This window comes from Harpia harpyja, chromosome 6 (genome assembly GCF_026419915.1).
Source record: "Harpia harpyja isolate bHarHar1 chromosome 6, bHarHar1 primary haplotype, whole genome shotgun sequence".
In the NCBI taxonomy this organism is placed as follows: domain Eukaryota; kingdom Metazoa; phylum Chordata; class Aves; order Accipitriformes; family Accipitridae; genus Harpia; species Harpia harpyja.
The window spans coordinates 61,580,336-61,597,890 of record NC_068945.1 but is presented as its reverse complement, the minus strand read 5'-3'; the positions used below and the strand labels follow the sequence as shown (position 1 = coordinate 61,597,890).

Below are 17,555 nucleotides of genomic sequence, written 5' to 3'. Positions count from 1 at the left end.
CAGCCTCCACCTTCTTCTCTCGAACTGCAGGTTGTGCCATCAGCCGACCTTCCAAAACACTGTAATATCCCTGATCTCATTCTACTTCTTAATTTTATTTTATTTTTCTTTTTTTCTGAGAGGTGATGTTTTCACTGTAGATACCACTATGTTCATTATGCAAATTATACTGCACCCTTGAAATTCTGCTGGGATTTTGCAATTGAATTAAATGAAAAAAGGCCCTAGGAAAAAAAAAAATAATTAAGCTAGAATATTAAATGGAAATAGATGTTGTTCATTGGGAAAGAGCCCTTTAAAGTGTTTGAGGGTACTGCATCATTATTACTCAGAGATTAAATAACGATAGTTAAGTAAATCAGCGCTGTAAACACCAAGATATAGAAAGTGAAGCCAAAGAACGAAACACTCCCAACAAAACCTGTCCCTATTTTGGTCCTAGCAGAAGGGATATACTCAGCATCTCCTTCCACGTTCTATCGCAGAACAGGTGGAGGTGCAAGTGTCCCACGCAGTCAGGATCTTTACAGTTTAATCTGCAGAAGGTCATAATCATTCAGAGTCACTCTGTGAGCATGCTGTCAGCTGAGGGTGGTCAAATTAATGATGTATTTCTGGATTCCTTTTGAATGCCTGTTTTGCTTTTTCTCTCATTTTTCTTTTTGCTGTTAAAAATACACAAGTTGTAATCTCAGGTGTCTCTTCACTGTGTACCGCTGCAATGTAGACGTACCGGTTACCTGTGGCTGCGGAGAGGCTGATTCATCAGCTGGGAATCAGCTGAATTCCCAGCACATGCCGTCATTACTTTGGCTAAAACCCCTGGTGCTGGAATTGGCCACTGAGCCACCTCTATACTCTTTGAGGTTTTCTACATGAGGGAATCCTTCGACGCTGGTTAAACAGGCTTTCCCACCGCGCTCTCCTGGCAAGGCAGCCTGTGGGATAGCCAGAGCTATATTTGGCCCATTTTCTTTTTAACCCATAGAAAACGCTTAAGGTGCATGCTAAGTGTCGTTAAATCAAATAGACACACCGAACGTGTGATGTGTTTGTTTTCCTTGCTTTCTGGATATTCTCCAGCTACAAACAAGCAACAGAAAAGCTCATAGTAAAGCCATGCCCATGAGACGTGAAGTGTGGTGGCTGTATTCAAACTACATGTGAAGCAAATTTTTGCTAAAAGGCTGTGCTATTTTTATCTTTTTTAAAGTGCTGCATCTCTGTCGTACTTCTTAACACAATCTCCCCCCTGCCCCAACATTTCTGTCTGGGTTTTATGTATTTTATAAACTTAGCAATGGCAATGAGTCAGTGCTTAAATTATCCCTGTATAAATCTTTAGTCCTTTTATCTTCTCCTTTCTATCCTTGTGTATCCAGAAAGGCCCCTCTCTAGTGTTGTTATTTTTCACATCCTGGAGACATGCTGCGTGAACATCCACGTGTTATCTGACAGTGGGTGATAAAAAAAAAAAAGGGCAAAAAAAAAAAGCACTTTTATTCTACTCTCCCCAGCTTAGATGGATCCAACGTCACATGGAGGGGATCCAGGATGAGTCAGGGAGCAGTGCTGTGGTCCAAAATTCCAGTTTGCATTACAGCTGGGAGGCAGCATTTAGCATCATGTGGATTTATTTTCTTTTAACAGGAACTGCAAAATAATTTATGGAAGTCATATAGCCTAATGGGCAGAACAGATAACAGTAAGCCAAGAAGTACCTGGATTCCCATCTGGGTTGAATCATTGACTCAATTTGACTATCAGAGTGATAGGTGTGGTATTTAAGCCTAGAACATTATATGGGCCTTAACTAAATCATTGCACTTCCCCGCAACATAACTGGAAAACATGATTAATGTTCAGAGCTCTGCTGGTACCTAAGTTTACCTAATAGCCAGCTTCACTGGTCATACTAAACACAGTACATTAGAGGCATTTATTTGCAACCTTAATTTGCGGGACGAATCCTAAAGGGTTCAGGATATATATGGCTAAAGACAAATTCATGCTCTAGAGCTTATATGTATATGGAGACCTGTAACTCATGAGGACCTTCGGCACTGCATCAGTTTCACACTGTATATATTACTCAGCTTTCAGTAACACGGATCCTTTTTGTACATCTCTGGTTATTTTTCTTCCTGTGTTATTATAAACAGAAAGAACAGTCGTGTGACCTTTTTCTTTTAATGTGGTCAGTTTAAAAGTAAAACAAATATCCATAATTAAACCGTTTCCAATCTAGTTGGTCAGTGAATCAGGAGACTTGCAGGAAGCAGATGTCATGCAGAAGAAGAGAGGCTAAAAAGTTCTGTCTGTAACATCTGAGCATACTCCAATGATATGCTGAGTTTTTGTTGTTGTTTTCTTATTTATTTTTTTCCAAGGGGACGGGGAAGAGAGAAGTTACTGCTTTTCCTGGAATGCCCCCTTCCAAAAATCCTGAAGGCACTGCAGCCCTGAGTCTGATCTCATCTTGCATCAGCATAACTCAGGACTAAAATGCACTGGTAACAGAAAGCCTAGGATTAACTGAAAGTTATACAAAACTAAGGCTGTCATGAAAAGAAAGACTCGTGCCTGTTCTCAGTCTATCTGTACTTAGTGACTTTAAGGGACTTAGAGCACATGTTTAAAGATAGACTGCTGCATAAAGTGCTCTCTTGAAAGAGGTACTTTCCTAAAGTCTACATCTAGAGTGAGATCAACTCTTTTAAAAGTTAAGTGCAGTCCTGAAGGCTGATGTGGCCAAATATTCCAGCCTAATCTTGGCTAGAATTTTAACATTTTGAACAGCTATATCTAATGGTATGTGCCTACCTAGCTCGTTATATTCCCCTGGAATCTATCAATGACACACTCCATATAATTGTGGTTACTTTTTGTCCGTCTAAAATCCTTTTTTGGTTTTGCAAGGGAAAGACTGCAAAGAGGGAGTATGTAAAAAATTCTTTCTCAACCAAAAGCAAAAATTGATTTTTTTTCCCTTCCACAACGAAGAATTAAAACAATGTCTGTTGCTCTCATGCTTAATGTAAGAATCTCTGCTAAAAAATAGTAAGAAGAAATATGATGAATTTTTCATATGGAACTTATTCTCTGTAATTTTATAACGCACATATGTGTGGTTTTATGAAGACTTATACTAAAAGGCTTTAGAACGGTGTAATAAAGGAAAACTGTCCATAACATTGTTTGGTATCAAAAGAGCTAAACAGCTACACTTTGAGAGAAGGAAATAAAATGAAGGGGAAGGACAAATAGTGATAGAGTGCTGCAAATGCAGTTCCTTTTCTTCAAGATTTACAGAAAGAACCAGCCTTAACTTTAAGGTTCTCTGCACTATTTTTCTGACTTTCTTTATAATCTGTGCCTTCGCAAGATGTAACATTCCTATATCCATTCTCTGACTTCTGAAAGGTATGTCCCACCTGCATATAAAATACTAATCATTTACTTAATTTCATGACTTATTTTCTTTTTTAAGCAGGTGCCTGAAAACCTTTCTTAAGGACATAAATCTTCAAAGCTACTACAGTATGTCCTACTAACAGTGTGATCACGTTACATCTCTGAAGATCCGTTGTTGTTTAATAGAAGTCAGAGGAGACACAGGAACAAATTTGTTTGTATCTGCCTTCCGTATTTCTCAAAATCTTGTTTTTAGTAGGAAGCATGCATAAGGTATGGTTAGTCATGATTTATTACTCCTGTTTGTATAGGCATTAGTTTCAAGCAGCGGACCTTTTGTCATTCAGAGAAGTTCTTATTAATTTATTAGTTATACTGCAGTAGCATCAGGAGGTCCTAGTTAAAAATGAAAGTCCTCTTGTGTTTAGCACCAGTGATGTATCCAATTAAACAAAAAAACAAAACCCACTTTCAACCACAGCGTAGGGCAAGAGTCAGCAAGCACAGAAGACTAAGAGATGTGGCTTCCTCAAGAAGACAGGTAACAAAATTTTTCTTTCATAGAATGAACAGAGGTCTCAGCCTGTTTTTCTGTTGTTGCATGATATAAACGTCAGGGCAAAGTTGAATTTGTAATGGCATTATGAGATCCCCTATTGTGAAAGATAAATAGCAAATTTGGCCTAATGCCTCAATAAATTAATTACATTGAATTAACCTGACTTTTAGTTCCTGTGACCTCTTTAGTTTAGCAGATTAATTTCTGAACAATGCAGCTTCAAGGAATCCACTTTATTCTGGGGAGGTATATTATAAGGAAGTTAGAGGATTTTTTAGAGGCACAAAGTCTCCACATGAACAAATCTGGAATTCTTGGATCCATTGAGCCATGTGATACTTTGAGTCAGAGACTCTAAGCCTTTGTGTTTCAACTGGAGCAGAACTCTCCTCTTCAAAAGAAAGAAAAAAAAATCTGCAAGAAATACTATGCAGAAACACAAATTTATCAAGAAGAAGAAAACATAATTCAGGGGTTTTTTTCATCTAGGGAGCAGGCATACCAATTTTTACCTGATCTTCATGTATCTCAGCACATGAATAATGAAGACAGTTGGTGTCAACCAGTTTGCTATCTAAGAGCAAAATATTTTAAAAGTCATTAATTTGTAGAAACAGGTCAACCGAAAGGAGCAGAAGTCCAAGAATAAAGGGGGAGCTAATAAAAGCAGATATCCTTATTATGTCTATCACTTTCCTAAAGCTGAAATGTAATACCATTTTTTTGTAAGGAGTTTTTTTGTCAATGGATCTTTAAATCTGCATGTCTTCTTTTAAGAGTTTTAAGTTAATAAGGTATAATTCCTGAACGGGATCCTGCAAAAGTAGTCCTGGGTGAGGAGTTTCATAATGATCATTAATGACAGGCAAACCATCCACAGATGGGTGGGGTTTAATTTAGCACAAGCCACTGTACATGTCCCATTAATATGATGTACTCTCGAGCTGAGGGGCAAACTGCTACAGCTTGTAGATAAAACTGCTGCACCAAGGAAGTGGACAGTGTCCATGGGAATGATGGTAGCACACAACAGTTGTTATATTCCAAAAAAATCAAGATATAACAAGCTGTGTCTTCAGTTGGTGTAAATCAGAGATGCGTAACTGAAATTAGTGGAATGATTTGTAATAGCTAAGGGTAGTCCTGTGTCTTTAGAAGAAATGAGCAGCTCTAAAAGCTGAAAGAGAAAAAGCAGAGATTTAAGTTAGTGGTATACACTGAAAGCATTTGAGGACAAGAGTTGTAAGAAGAAGCTAGAGACTGAAGTACTGAGCAAGTGCTATCACTTCTTGTGCACTGACTGGGTGATTGTGGTGGGATGAGGAAAGGCTGTGTAAGCCAGCTTGCAGAAAGTTAAGGAGGAGCACTCTGCAGCTTAGGCCCTGAGCTGCATATTTAAGTGCCTGAATTCATTTGGGATCCTCAGCCATGAGCTCTCCCAGCAGATACGTATCTACATAGGGTCAGTCCTTGTGTCAAAATTGAAAAATAAAATAAAAGTTAAAATAAATAAAAAAAAAAATCTCTAGCATATATTTCAGTGGTTCAGCTGCCTGCTCTTGCCTGAGGTGACCTGGAAGTGCAGTTTTTCAAGCGCATGTCTGAGCGGTGGTGTTGCTGGTGCTTGGGAGCGTGGCTTTCTCAGCCACCACGGTTCCACTTTGTTGTTATCAAAGGCCCAACAGAAAGGGGCTGTGGCTTGGTGGGGTTAGACCATCATCTTTCAGGCGTAAGATTTCTCTTACTGGACCTGCTCCAGTTAATGTTTTGGTATAGGTGTTGGTATTTCCTATTGGATACTGAACTACTGTATTGAATGAGTCATTAGGAGTCCAATGCTATCTGTTCTGAAGGAGTGCACTAACCTTGGGGCTGCAGGATAAAAGGTGTTGGGAGAGGTAGATCTGCTGGTTTCAGTCTGTGGGAGGAGTGGGCACGCTTGGAGCCCACCCTGGCTTTGCAAGTAAGGTGGGCAGAGCAATGCGTGTTCTGGAACAGCACAGGCACTGAACAGTTTGCAATAATCACAACTTTGTTGTGTGTGCACCCGGTGGCCCAGGTGCCATGGGGATGTGTTGTTAAGCAGGTTTGGCTACACGCAAAGCCTGGTAACAGCAGAAGACAGGTTTTATACTGGTGTCTAATGCCTAACCTGACTGACTGAAGACGCAGCTAAGATCATAAATCTTTATTAATCTAATCTTTTGGCTAAAACAATTTTAATAGACAAGGATGCTTTACATAACCACTGCCTGAATCATTGTGGTCTGTTGATCTGATGTCTTCTATAATATATAATGTTGTCGGAACTGAGCTTTTCTCAGACTTGATGAAATCCGCGTTTTTTATTTTAAGACTCAATTTATTATTTTGTAAATTGAACTCAAAGTTTTAAAGGCTTTAAGGAAAAGCTAACTGGATGTAAATTTTGGAATGTCAGTCCTACTCAACTGAGGAAAAAGTGGGAGAATTGATGCATCTAAGAGAGTTACTAACATTGTTCAGGCTTAAGGGTCTTTTAGGTCCTCTTTCTAGAAGAAAAGGTACATTTTCCTCTGCTGGTCTGTGCTGTCTATCTTTTTAAAATGAGTGTCCTGGGTAATATCATTTGCAGTGTACAGATTTGTTCTGGAGTTATGACTCGATGTTTATAGTCCTCTAGTGAAATCTACAAAAAGCAGACATATATTATCTCATAAAGCTGCCTCAGCTTGAAAAAAGTAAAAAATGAATCTATGGCAAAGAAATATCTTTCCCAATATAACACCCTGACAACCTGTGCAACTTTCAGTGACGCTGAAGGATTTTTTGCATGGGAAGATTTTTCACCTTTAGATAAAATCATTATAGACTGCTTAGGCTGAAGATTGATTAAACTCACAAAATAAAATATATGTGGTGATGGAAATGGTAGACTGATCTTCTTACAGTATTTCTCTGAAAATTCATATATCTGGGGTTTTTTTTGTTTGTTTTTTTTTTTTCCTAAAGAGATTTACACTTTTAAGTACAGATCAATTATTATGCTGTCCTCATGAGCCTGAAGCTCTTGTGTCCTTTGCTTCCTGTGATTTTGCTACAGCTCATTGCTCTCCTAAATGGCAACACAAACACTGTTATGAAACCCATAAAACAGACATTGATCTCCTCAATGGTGCTTAAAATCAAATCCTGGCTACTTGCTGATAGATGAATTATTGTGCTTTGGCTCTTACAGTGATGGAAGGGTTGGGGTTTTTTCTCAATTTGTTGCTGTTGTACGTTGATGTGTAAGGATGAAGAATAAGTACTTAGGCACAAAACACTGCTGAAAGCTCCAATGCCCGTTTCTGTAACAGCCTGACAGAAAGCAGGAGGTACATACAGCAAACAGTGCAGGGATTTTGTCTCTCTTAATCCCATACATCTGTTTTCAAAGCAAGAGAAAAAAAAAAGAAAGAATGAAATTGTCATATTCAGTGTAACACCCAAGGTGAGATTCTGTGTGGTTTATCCCTGTTTTTTCCATTGTGCTGGGTCTGTGCTGGCTGCCAGCGTGTCCTATGTATGGCACAAGGGCTTGGTCTCTCCTAGCTAGAATTGCCCATCCTCACCTCTTTGCTGCAACAGTTCTCCAGGTGGTTTTGAGACACGGGGCAAGCTGCTCCCGCCTCCAAATTCTTCTCCCCTCTGAAATTTCATCTCCTTCCTACAGTTTAACTCCCTCTTGTGCTTTTGTAAAAACTTCAGGCACAGTCATCCTGTATCCTGTCAATTCTCAGAAATGGTCCCGACACGATGAAAAAACCTCACTCCCTAGGTGTACTCTACTCGGTAGCAATCTTGCATGTGGGATGTTAAGCTGTTAAAGGGTGAGAATTCAGAGAGATTTCAGGTCTTGTGTCAGGTTTTCATGACAATGGTAAACCCACCTTTGTTTATGATGGCATTTATGCCACCGATACCACAGGCACAGCTGTTCTGCAGTTGGTCAGTGCTGAAATATGGATAGTAATTTTCTTAGTAAAGACAGGCTTTATTTCTATTTTTATCCTAGGTTATCATCCTGTTTTAAGGATAATAAAATGTGCTCTGATGAATGGTATTAAAAAAAAAAAAAAGTACTTTCCTTCCTTCCTTTCCCTGCAAACAAGTTAAATGCCACTAAAGTGATGTGAGAAGAGCATTTTGGAATGTGTTTGCATTCACTGTGTTTGGTTTTCCATCCAGGAATTCACATGACACAATGGAAAGTGGGATCTGACAACTCCAGGATAAACTATTAGACTATCTATAAAGTGCTACACTCATCTTTACAAGTCAAATTTTATGTAAGGCCAGAATAGCTGGGAAACAGTGGCTTTGAATATAAGTAGCTTTGTTATCTTTGGTGTAAGCATCGGCAGAGATTACAACGGCCTGTTGTGATGGCCCTGAGGGAATCTCACAAGGCCTTGCAGTAGGCATTGTACTATTTGTTTTCATTCTTTTCTCAACAAAATAGCTTTTTGATTCTTGGAAGGCGTGACCCTTTTTAAATTGTGCTGTCTCTCTTCATTCTTTTTTGAGCCACACAGGAGAAGAGGTGTGAGCACAAGTGGTTAGAAAAGTTGAGAAGGTGCTGGCAGAGGATGGAGAAATTAATGATTGACACTGTGGAATCAGTTTATTCTGTAGAGCCACCAAGACTCTGTGGGTGTTATGTTCAGATGGATCCAGAATCCTCAGTCAGTGTCTCCAGTGTTTTCTTCTGGAAGATCAGTAGCTTTTTTCCAACTAGTTTTATTAGATCCCACTGATGGGGTCTGGTCTGAGCTACAAATATGTTACGGAAAGCTTCCCAGGCTTAGCCTGTGTGTGCCACCACTCAGAAAGAAAACCCAGCTATATTGTGGAGGCAGCAGCAATTGCTCTGAGCTCTTTTTGGACATGCTCAGGTTGAAGATGTGAGCTCAGTTCCATGGGTGTCTTTTTTGTGGGGCTGTCGTTTCCACCTCCTGCTTTTCTGATAGGCTGGGAGAAAGTCCCCCAAAAGGCATTTGAGTTCTTGGTGGTGTTTGCTGCCTAACTACTTATTCTTCATTCCCTACAGAGATATGGTGGTGCGTGGGATTCTCTGGTTTGCGTAAAACTTTGAAGTAACGTGTTCCTCTTGTGGTTCACAAGACATATGTTGGAAATCCTGACACAGAAAAAACATGTTTCCTTGTTCTGAAGCTGGGTGATCAGGCAAAACTTTCTCATTTGGGGGTAGGAGTTTTATCTTTTTGAATTTCAGAAGATGGGCAAGGCAATTCAATGGAAAGGATGTTGCAGAATCTCATTTTCTTGATGTCACCAGAAACTGACTCCTATTTGGACGATAAGTGCTAGTCCATAAACAAGCTACTGGATTCAATATAAGGGTAACTGTGTAAGGTTTCTGTGGTCTGTTTAATACAAGAGTCGACCAAATGTCCCTCTAATAATCTGAAGTCTGGAAAACCTTCTACAATTATTTAAACATCTTTCTTGAAAGATGCATGATACTGTATGTTTCCCAGAAGCTATCCATACTCTCTGTGTACAGTTTCTGAAAGCAAAACATCGATAGGCTTTGATGATAATTCAAAGTTGATATAAGATTGTTTTGATTAGCTAGAGGTGAAGGCTGCTGTCTTAGAAGGGGAGAACTGCACCTGTGTAGTACCAGAAACAGTGTTTTATCTTGTCATTTGTTTGAATACTGTGAGACTGTCACCTCTCTCTCCCTACAGAAACTTGTTTTTCTGTTTCACATTACTGAGATATTTAAAAAAAATATAATCACAGATGAAATTAATAGAGCCTATTTTGTAAATTGACCCTTATTGCGACCCAGGTACAAGTCCCAGGAAAGTCACAGGACATGCTTAGCATTCAGCAGTTCTCCCTAAGATTATTCTAAGAAACACATATCACCCAATACTGAAGCCTGCGCTGGTCTGATAAGGTTTGTCTACATGCGGAAGTCAGCGTGCTGTTAAACTAGAATAACAGTGTACAGCGTGGTATCTTCTTCACACTAACTCTCTGCATGACCAGTCTCAGAGTGTATGTCCTAAGGCTGCTTTCAAAATGAAGTAAGCTGCTTTCTAATTAAAAGTCTTCTAACGTACACTTCTGTGTGATGTGATTGCAGAGCAGTCAGTATGCTGCTAATTCACATCTTACTGTATCTGGACTCTCATGTTGACAAGCCCTAAGTATTTCAATTTCAAGGTCTTGGTCAATTATTTCTGTAAGTGCAACAGACAATATCAGTGCACTGCACTGTGATACAGAGTGCTCAGATGCTACGTGCCAGAGTAGAACTCTGTGCTCATTGAAGTGAGTATAATATTTTCACTGATTTTAATGAAAGATCCAACTTTATGCTGCTGTTTGTGTGTTTACTTGTACCACAGTAACACCTAAAATCCCACCTGGAATTTTGGCCTGATTGTGCTATTACTGGTAAGTTAACATCTAAGGAGAGCTTAGAGAAGAGCAATAAAAATGAAAAGGGAGGCTTTGAGTCAGGTTTGATTTATGAGGAAAAATTAAAGGATTTGAGTGTGCATAGCTTTTTTGAGTTTGACAAAGAAGACAACATGACTGTAAATACTTCAAAAGTTTAATTTGAAAAACAGAAGAGGATTTTCTTAATGTTAAGGACATTCCAAAGGTTAGGACAGCAGCTCAGGAGACCTGGGGTTAATTCCATAACTTACATCCTTAGGCAAGTCATTTCTGCTTAGATCCTCGCAAATTCCTAAAGGCACCCGACTGCCACTTCGTCTACATCATTGAGTGTTAGTCAGCTGAGACTGAAAACTACCTAATTTAGACAATTAACTTGCTAAATACCTTTGCAGGTCTGGATCTTGGCCTCTACCTGCCTCAGCTATATATGTCTGTAAATGGGTAAAAACTGCCCTTTGTCATAGAAAGAGTGTGAGGTTTGGAAAGTAGGGGTGTTCAGATGTTGTAACAAAGGGAGCCATGCAAGTATACTGAGTAGAAAAACTAATTAAGATGGGAATTATTTCACTTGTCCATTGTGTAAGGTGGTCACCTAATCTTCCTCTGTTTTCAGTAGAGAGATGAGGTGCTCCCAAGGGCAATGCGCCCTATTTGGCGACAGTATCTGAGATGGGGGATGGATTCACCCCAGCAGTGCCTGTCTCCACCTTCTCTGGAGGGAGCCAAGACAATGCCTGAATTTTAGATGGTTGAAATTAGGCAAGATGAATGTTATCTTAAGAATAAAAGGATCAAATAAAATCAACGCAGCTTGATTTTAAGGGGAAAAAAATGTCTTTAATGAGTGAATTTGCTGAAATGTTCTTTTAAAAGAATTCCAGAAACCACCTCAAAGAACTTGTGTTTTCCTCCTGTTATTTCTCATAGAATATTCAGGAAGTCTTTTATTAAAGACTAACTATATGATAGAACTCCCACTTCTGTTTCTGTGAAGCAGTCCTTGTGCAGACTAGCAACATCCCAAAGGTGCTATGGTGGACGTACTACTCATGAATGTTGTATCCCGTAAGGCCTACATGTCCCAAGTTACCTAAGACTACATTTGAAAAGCTAGGCCTTAATAACTAAGTGGGAGCTGACCTGTTTTGGAAATCTACTCCTGTCCCTTGCTTTAATACAACTAGTTCGAAATACTGTGTTACCTGTAGGTGGTAGCTACCTTCTTGGAAATGACTGATCCTCAGAGAAAATACAATTATGGGCACTATGAGTTTAAAGAAAAAATAAATGATGTAGGAAAATGAAAGTTATTCAGAGGACAGCTACAAAAATTCTGGGACATTCTATTAGAGCTGCTGGAGGTCCATGTGCAAAGCAGCTGTAGGATGCTGGGGATCCGAGGAAAGGTTGAGCAATGCAGATTCATGAGGAAGACCAAGATGACCTATCTGAGGTCCCTACTAACCCATGCAATTGCACAAGTTTGCATTTCAAAGAAAGATGAGCTTAATTAGTTTATTCTGCTGTAGGCATGACTCAGTGATAGAGTCCTCCCTTGTATTATTACATTCATTACCCTGCGGTACAGCAACATCTCTTCATGACTAGTTTACTCTTTGGTTTGCACTCTTCAAATAAAAGGCCTGCTTTCAGGCTTTGTCCCTCTTGTTTTTATAGCTCCCACTTCCAGCCTCTCCAGAGCTCAACTTCACACAGCTGGACTCTTATTTCCCTCACAACAGCTTGTCACTTGCCTACCTCACTGGCTCTGCAGGGAAGGGAAGGAGAGTCCCTTTGCTGTTCAGCCCCCTGTCTTCGGGCTCATCTATTGCTGAAGAGGAAGGGATGAGTGAACAATCAGTCAGGGAGCCCCTTTAGGGCCAGGGACCTGGTGTCAGAGAGCCTCTGGCTACATATTATCATGGAATCATAGAATCATGGAATCATTTAGGTTGGAAAATACCTTTAAGATCGTTGAGTGCAACCGTCAATTACAGTGGACTAGACATATGCTTGGGAATGTGTATAATGTGCTGAATTCAGAAGATCAAAATGTATTTGCAAGAATTTACGTTTATTGCTTTTTCTTGACCTTGCAGACCCAACACCTATTCCTTTGGGAAGTCAGAGATGGACTGTCCTAAGAACTTAGAGAGGGATTTAGGATTTGCACAGAGGATCTAAATGCGGTGGGGATTTTATCTGGGTTTGGAGCAATCCTGACTCACATCAATCAGGACATGAAATAAGAACTCCCCAATTGGAGAGGTGTATTTGGGTCACAAGGCTATGAGCTTAAAAGCCCATGTTCAACCTGAGTGAGACTTAGTCAGCAAGTTAGATGGGAGATGCACCTATTGCTGGTTCCTCAGAGACCTGGGCTTGAACTAGGCACTATGTTCCTAGACACTGTAAGGACTCTTGGCTGTTCCTGCTGCAGAAACACAGATATATATATCCTGCACTGTCAATGTGTAAGGGAATAAAGGTGAAGATGATGTGAGTTGCACTGAGACCAGCTTCTTGCTGGGCTCCCTTGACACCGCAAAGACCTAATCTTTCCCATGAGTAACTCCAAACATGTAGATTCACATCATCTGCTTTATGCCCTAATTCAGGGGCTCTGAATCATCCTCTGTAAGTACCTACCTCTTTCCTCTGGTTTACATCCTCTGAATCTCACCTAGATGCCTGACGTGGGCAGTGAAAGATGCTTCCAAGTGCCCAGTGCTTCAGACACACAGGGGACAACTCTGTGTGTGAATGCTTGTCCACAGGTCACTGCAGGTTCTAAAACACGATACAGAGGACAGAGAGAAACAGACAACTGTGACAGGAACACCATATGCCTATATATAGCAAAGTAGCTGTTTTGCTCTGCCTGCTACTGTTATTAACAACTATCTCACTTTTTGCTCCCTCTGACTGTTTTATCCATCTGGTGTCATTCATTATATACTTAGACTATAAGCTGCAAGGAGAGGCTCTTGTATCCTCCTTCATAGTATGTGCAGCACTATGGGGTCCTGCCCCTGACTGGGGCCTCTAGGCACTATCCCAGTATAAATAAGACATAAAAATAGATCAGCAGTGTAACATCCATCAAGAAAACCATACAGAGACCTAAACAGTGCTTTAGTATTGAATTGCTCTACTGACTAATGTGGGGTTCATGCAACAGCTTGCTGTAGTTTTCTGAATTAGAAGACAGATCATGCAAAGCCTTATATCTATGGGCAATGTGCAGGGAACTTGGGGGAAATCTACAATTACTAAAATCGGGAAGCGTGCCAAAGATGATTTACAAGTATGGGGAAGAATGCATCTTTTGTGATGTTCAGGACTTTATCAGGTTTATTTTGGAGGCTTTCCAAGATTAATAGCAAAAAACAGCCAAAAATTTTGAAGTGAAGCAATCAGACCAAATTTCAGCTGTAGCAATAGCTGCAATAACCCAGGGGGTTGCAGCAGCTTCCTCTCTCTTGACACAGCACTGATTGTTCATGTTGCACCAGGTAGGATCACATTAAGCAAAACAATTTAACTGAATGATACAGACAGCTTTTGAGGTATGCAAGAGCAATACACAACAGAAATTATTATTAATATTATCACCTGTATTACAGACATTGTTGTAAAGTTCATCTGCGCTCAGAGCCTCAGTAAACTACACGTTATGTACAAAGAGCATGAGTTAAAACTCCTCTGAAAAAAGTTAACAAATATGTTAGAGAACAAAGATATACCTCAAAAATGAGGTATTATTAGTCTCATTCAGCCTGGAGTCATGGAGGTGTGGTGATTTGCTCTTGCATAGTTGTAGATAATTGTCCCTTGCAATCAATTTGATGGGATTGCTGAGGGAGGTTTTGGGAAATGGAAATGGACAAGTCAATGGCCACTGAGGATTCATTTCTTGTGACAGCAAAGCATTGGACCTGTAGCACCAGTTCTCAGATGCTTTCTGAGAGAAACTGATTGTAGTCATCACTTTCAGGCCGCTGATCCACTTTCATTTTAAAGATCCTTTCGTGCAAGTACTTTTCCATTTGACTAATGACTCCACCTGTTAGAGCTCCATGTCCATTTGGTAACTCTGATTGAGGGCTCCAAGGGGCAAGCTCTAAGTATCTCAACTAAGATGGTCATATAGTTTCTCTGTCTAATCAGCAGAGAGGGAGACACCTCAGCTTCCCATCCAGGAGGTCTGTAGTGGCTGGAAGTAATCGGTCCCTGAGTGCCTGGTTTTTTCTAATGACGGTAAATGGAAACTAAATGAACTGACACCTAGTTTTCAGATGATTAAATTTAGGATGAAAGAATTGCAGTATTTCTTTAATTCATTTTAACTGCTTTTGCAGACATTGGAATATCAATCACAGCAAGAGCTTGGAAAGCAACATCTCTGACAGTAAACCCTGGTCCAAAATATTTAATTCACTTAGGTTGCAGTGCTTTGAGGCAGCAAGCTAGAGTGAATCTCTTAATTGTCAACATGGGAGCCTGTTTCAGTGCCAGAAGGTTCAGTCAAACTAGGTTTCTTTTTTTTTTCTTTTTTTTTCTCTCCCCTTTGTCTTTGGAAAAACATGCTGTTGCAAACTTGGAGCAGAGGTAGTATCTCCAGTCTCTGCTACTTAACTGGGATGGGCTTCTATGCTGGTGGACTGGGATGGGTTTCCACGCTGGTGGCTGGTGGCTGCTGGAGCCGATCTCCCCTGTTGCTCACTGACAGTGCTTCAGGAGTGTATGGTATTTAGTATAGGAAAACCACACAGGATTTGATTTAGGATCATCACTGCCATGGCTGTTGAGCATCTGGGTGGCTGTTTGTTGAAGGGAGTATAACAGCTTTCTGAGTGCTTTTATGTCACATCACAAATGACATTAATAAGTAAATCAAAGAGAATGTGATTGAAGAGACTGAGGCATTTCCCTTAACTTCAAAGAGTTGAATTTGGCCTATTAAATCCAGAATTGTGTCTACAGGCACAGTATACGCATACAGGAAAACAAAGATAAACCTCCTTATTTATCTGCTTTCTGTAGCACCTGCACCAGTCTTTTATGGTTTAGCTGGAGCCATGGTGGCCATTTTTCTGCTGTCCTTCTACCCAGGTTGGAAGAGGGAGACTTCTCTGTGGCGTCATATAATTTATTTTTGTTAGCTTTTTGGAGGTCCAGAATCCCTGGAGGCATAAGTGCTGTGCAAGTCAGACTCCTGATTCTTTCTATATCAGACAAACTGGTGGCTCCTGATTTCAGAGTTTCTTCATACTAAACAAAGTCCTTCAGTTCTGCAGAAGACTTTATATATGCATGTAGGGAAACTATGAGTCCTTGGTTTCCACAGATCCAAATAAACCCATGAAAAGAAAAAGGTTTCTTTCATTGCTCTTAAGAAGAGTTAGGCAAATAACTTGAGCAGCAAGAGAAGAGGGAAGCAGTTGTGCAATCTCCCTTCCTATCATTCACACTCACACATTGGGAAAAGAATTCCCAGCTCAAGAGTGGGCTCAAAATTAAAAGAGAAACATCCCTGAGGCTTTTGGAATAGCAAAAAGAAAAGAAGCTGCAGAAGCTCAACTCTCATGAATTGTTAAAACAAAACAAACAGCTGGATGGCAGAAGGGCTGTTCTTTGCCATAAAACATTTCCTGAAACTCTTTCTTCCAAGATCCATGCTGATTATTTATTTGTTTTAGTTTTTCTTTCTCATGAATTGATTTGATTAAAAAAAAATTAGGCATCTCATCTTCTGAATGTGACAAGAGAACACTACCAATAATTTTGCTCATTTCTTAAGTGTGATCAGTTATTAATCCCTTCTTCTGAGCATGTGGTGGAAGACAGCAAGGGATTCATCACATATCCTTCTTTGTCTGTAACCCTACCATCTTAAAAGTTTATTCCCCATTTCCATTCTCATATCATCACGAGTCTTCTGTCCTCAGTCCTGCAGATCTACTTCCAGCAAGTACAGCAGCACTGGACTTAAGGTGTGTAAAGTAAACCAGCCAACGCTGACTGCAGCTGAGAGTCACTCTGTGAACGGGTCCTTTGTCAGAAGAGGAGAGGTGGTGACATGTGGCACGAGGGCTGTGACAAGTACTGGCGGTCAGTAATGTCCCCCTGTCACAGCGCTGCCTGCATGGCTTTATCACCTCTCTTTTTTGAGGTCTGTATCTCATGGAGGGTGAACTAAGAACATCCATGGAGAAGTCGATGAACTTCTGCTCTAAAAGCGTGCCCCTGAGCAGGATTTTGTAGGAGGACACTTGTGTGCACCGTAGCGGATATCAGCTGTTCGCTGTTTTTTTCCAAGTTTGTCAAAACTTTTCTGAAAACAGAGTTTCAGTGATCATAAAAACCAGCTGATGTTTTAACCTAGCACTGCCTTTTTTAAAACCAGAGTTAAATTTCAAAGATTTCACCTGTAATTTATCTGCCTACACCCTCAAAAAAACTAGAATCCCCTTCCCTTTTTAATTTCTACCTGATGGTCATGTTAGCCTGATTCCGACATCTGTATTCGCACTGTTGGAATATTTTGCATGGTTTTGCCACATCTTGTATTTTCCACAGAAATTACACAATGAAAGGCAGAGGTTTTTAAGTGCTAAAACTTGATGGGATACTTTGCTGGCTCTGTCACCGACTGCCTATCTTGCTCGGCTGATGGTGTTAGTGGCACGTTTCCCTTGTGGGTGCAGGGACTCTCAAGCAGCCCGCAGGGGAGACAGATGGGTCATAAACAAGGCCAAAAGACGGTATTGGCCTGCAATAGCCCGTGATATTTGTTAGCGTGCTCACTGGACTGGTTTTTGCTCTTGTCAACTAGCACATTTCCAAACTGCCTTATCCTAAGCTGGGGGGATGTGGAGGGCTCCCAGGAGGCAATATGGATGAGATCACTCGGTTTTGAAGGGAATGAGGGTTTAGCTGTATGGACAGAAGTCCCAGGCTGCTCTGTCTCAGCACCTGCAAATATTGACTGGCACATTATATTTATTGATACAGACTTAGGTTTGTGGTCTGGAAGCTCAAGTCAGAGCTGCACTGGGGGTGACTGTACTGTATTCCTGCAATTACACAGGCTTTTCCTCCTCCCATCTTTTGTTTG

General features: G+C 40.4%; 1 protein-coding gene across 8 annotated transcripts in view; it reads left to right on the top strand.

The window, feature by feature from the left end:
* SEMA3D (semaphorin 3D) overlaps positions 1-17,555 on the top strand; it is a 147,944-nt gene that overhangs the window by 2,762 nt on the left and 127,627 nt on the right. The window contains exon 1 of one of the 8 annotated variants that reach the window (XM_052790047.1): positions 3,918-3,955. The exons of 4 other annotated variants lie outside the window; for them this stretch is intronic. In XM_052790047.1, the coding sequence (XP_052646007.1) occupies positions 3,933-3,955 (23 nt within the window). In that variant the 5' untranslated portion in view covers positions 3,918-3,932. Of the gene's footprint in view, positions 1-3,917; positions 3,956-9,953; positions 10,301-16,586; positions 16,611-17,555 lie in introns of those variants that run through there. 3 more of the 8 variants (XM_052790049.1, XM_052790048.1, XM_052790053.1) reach the window with 3 other exon arrangements.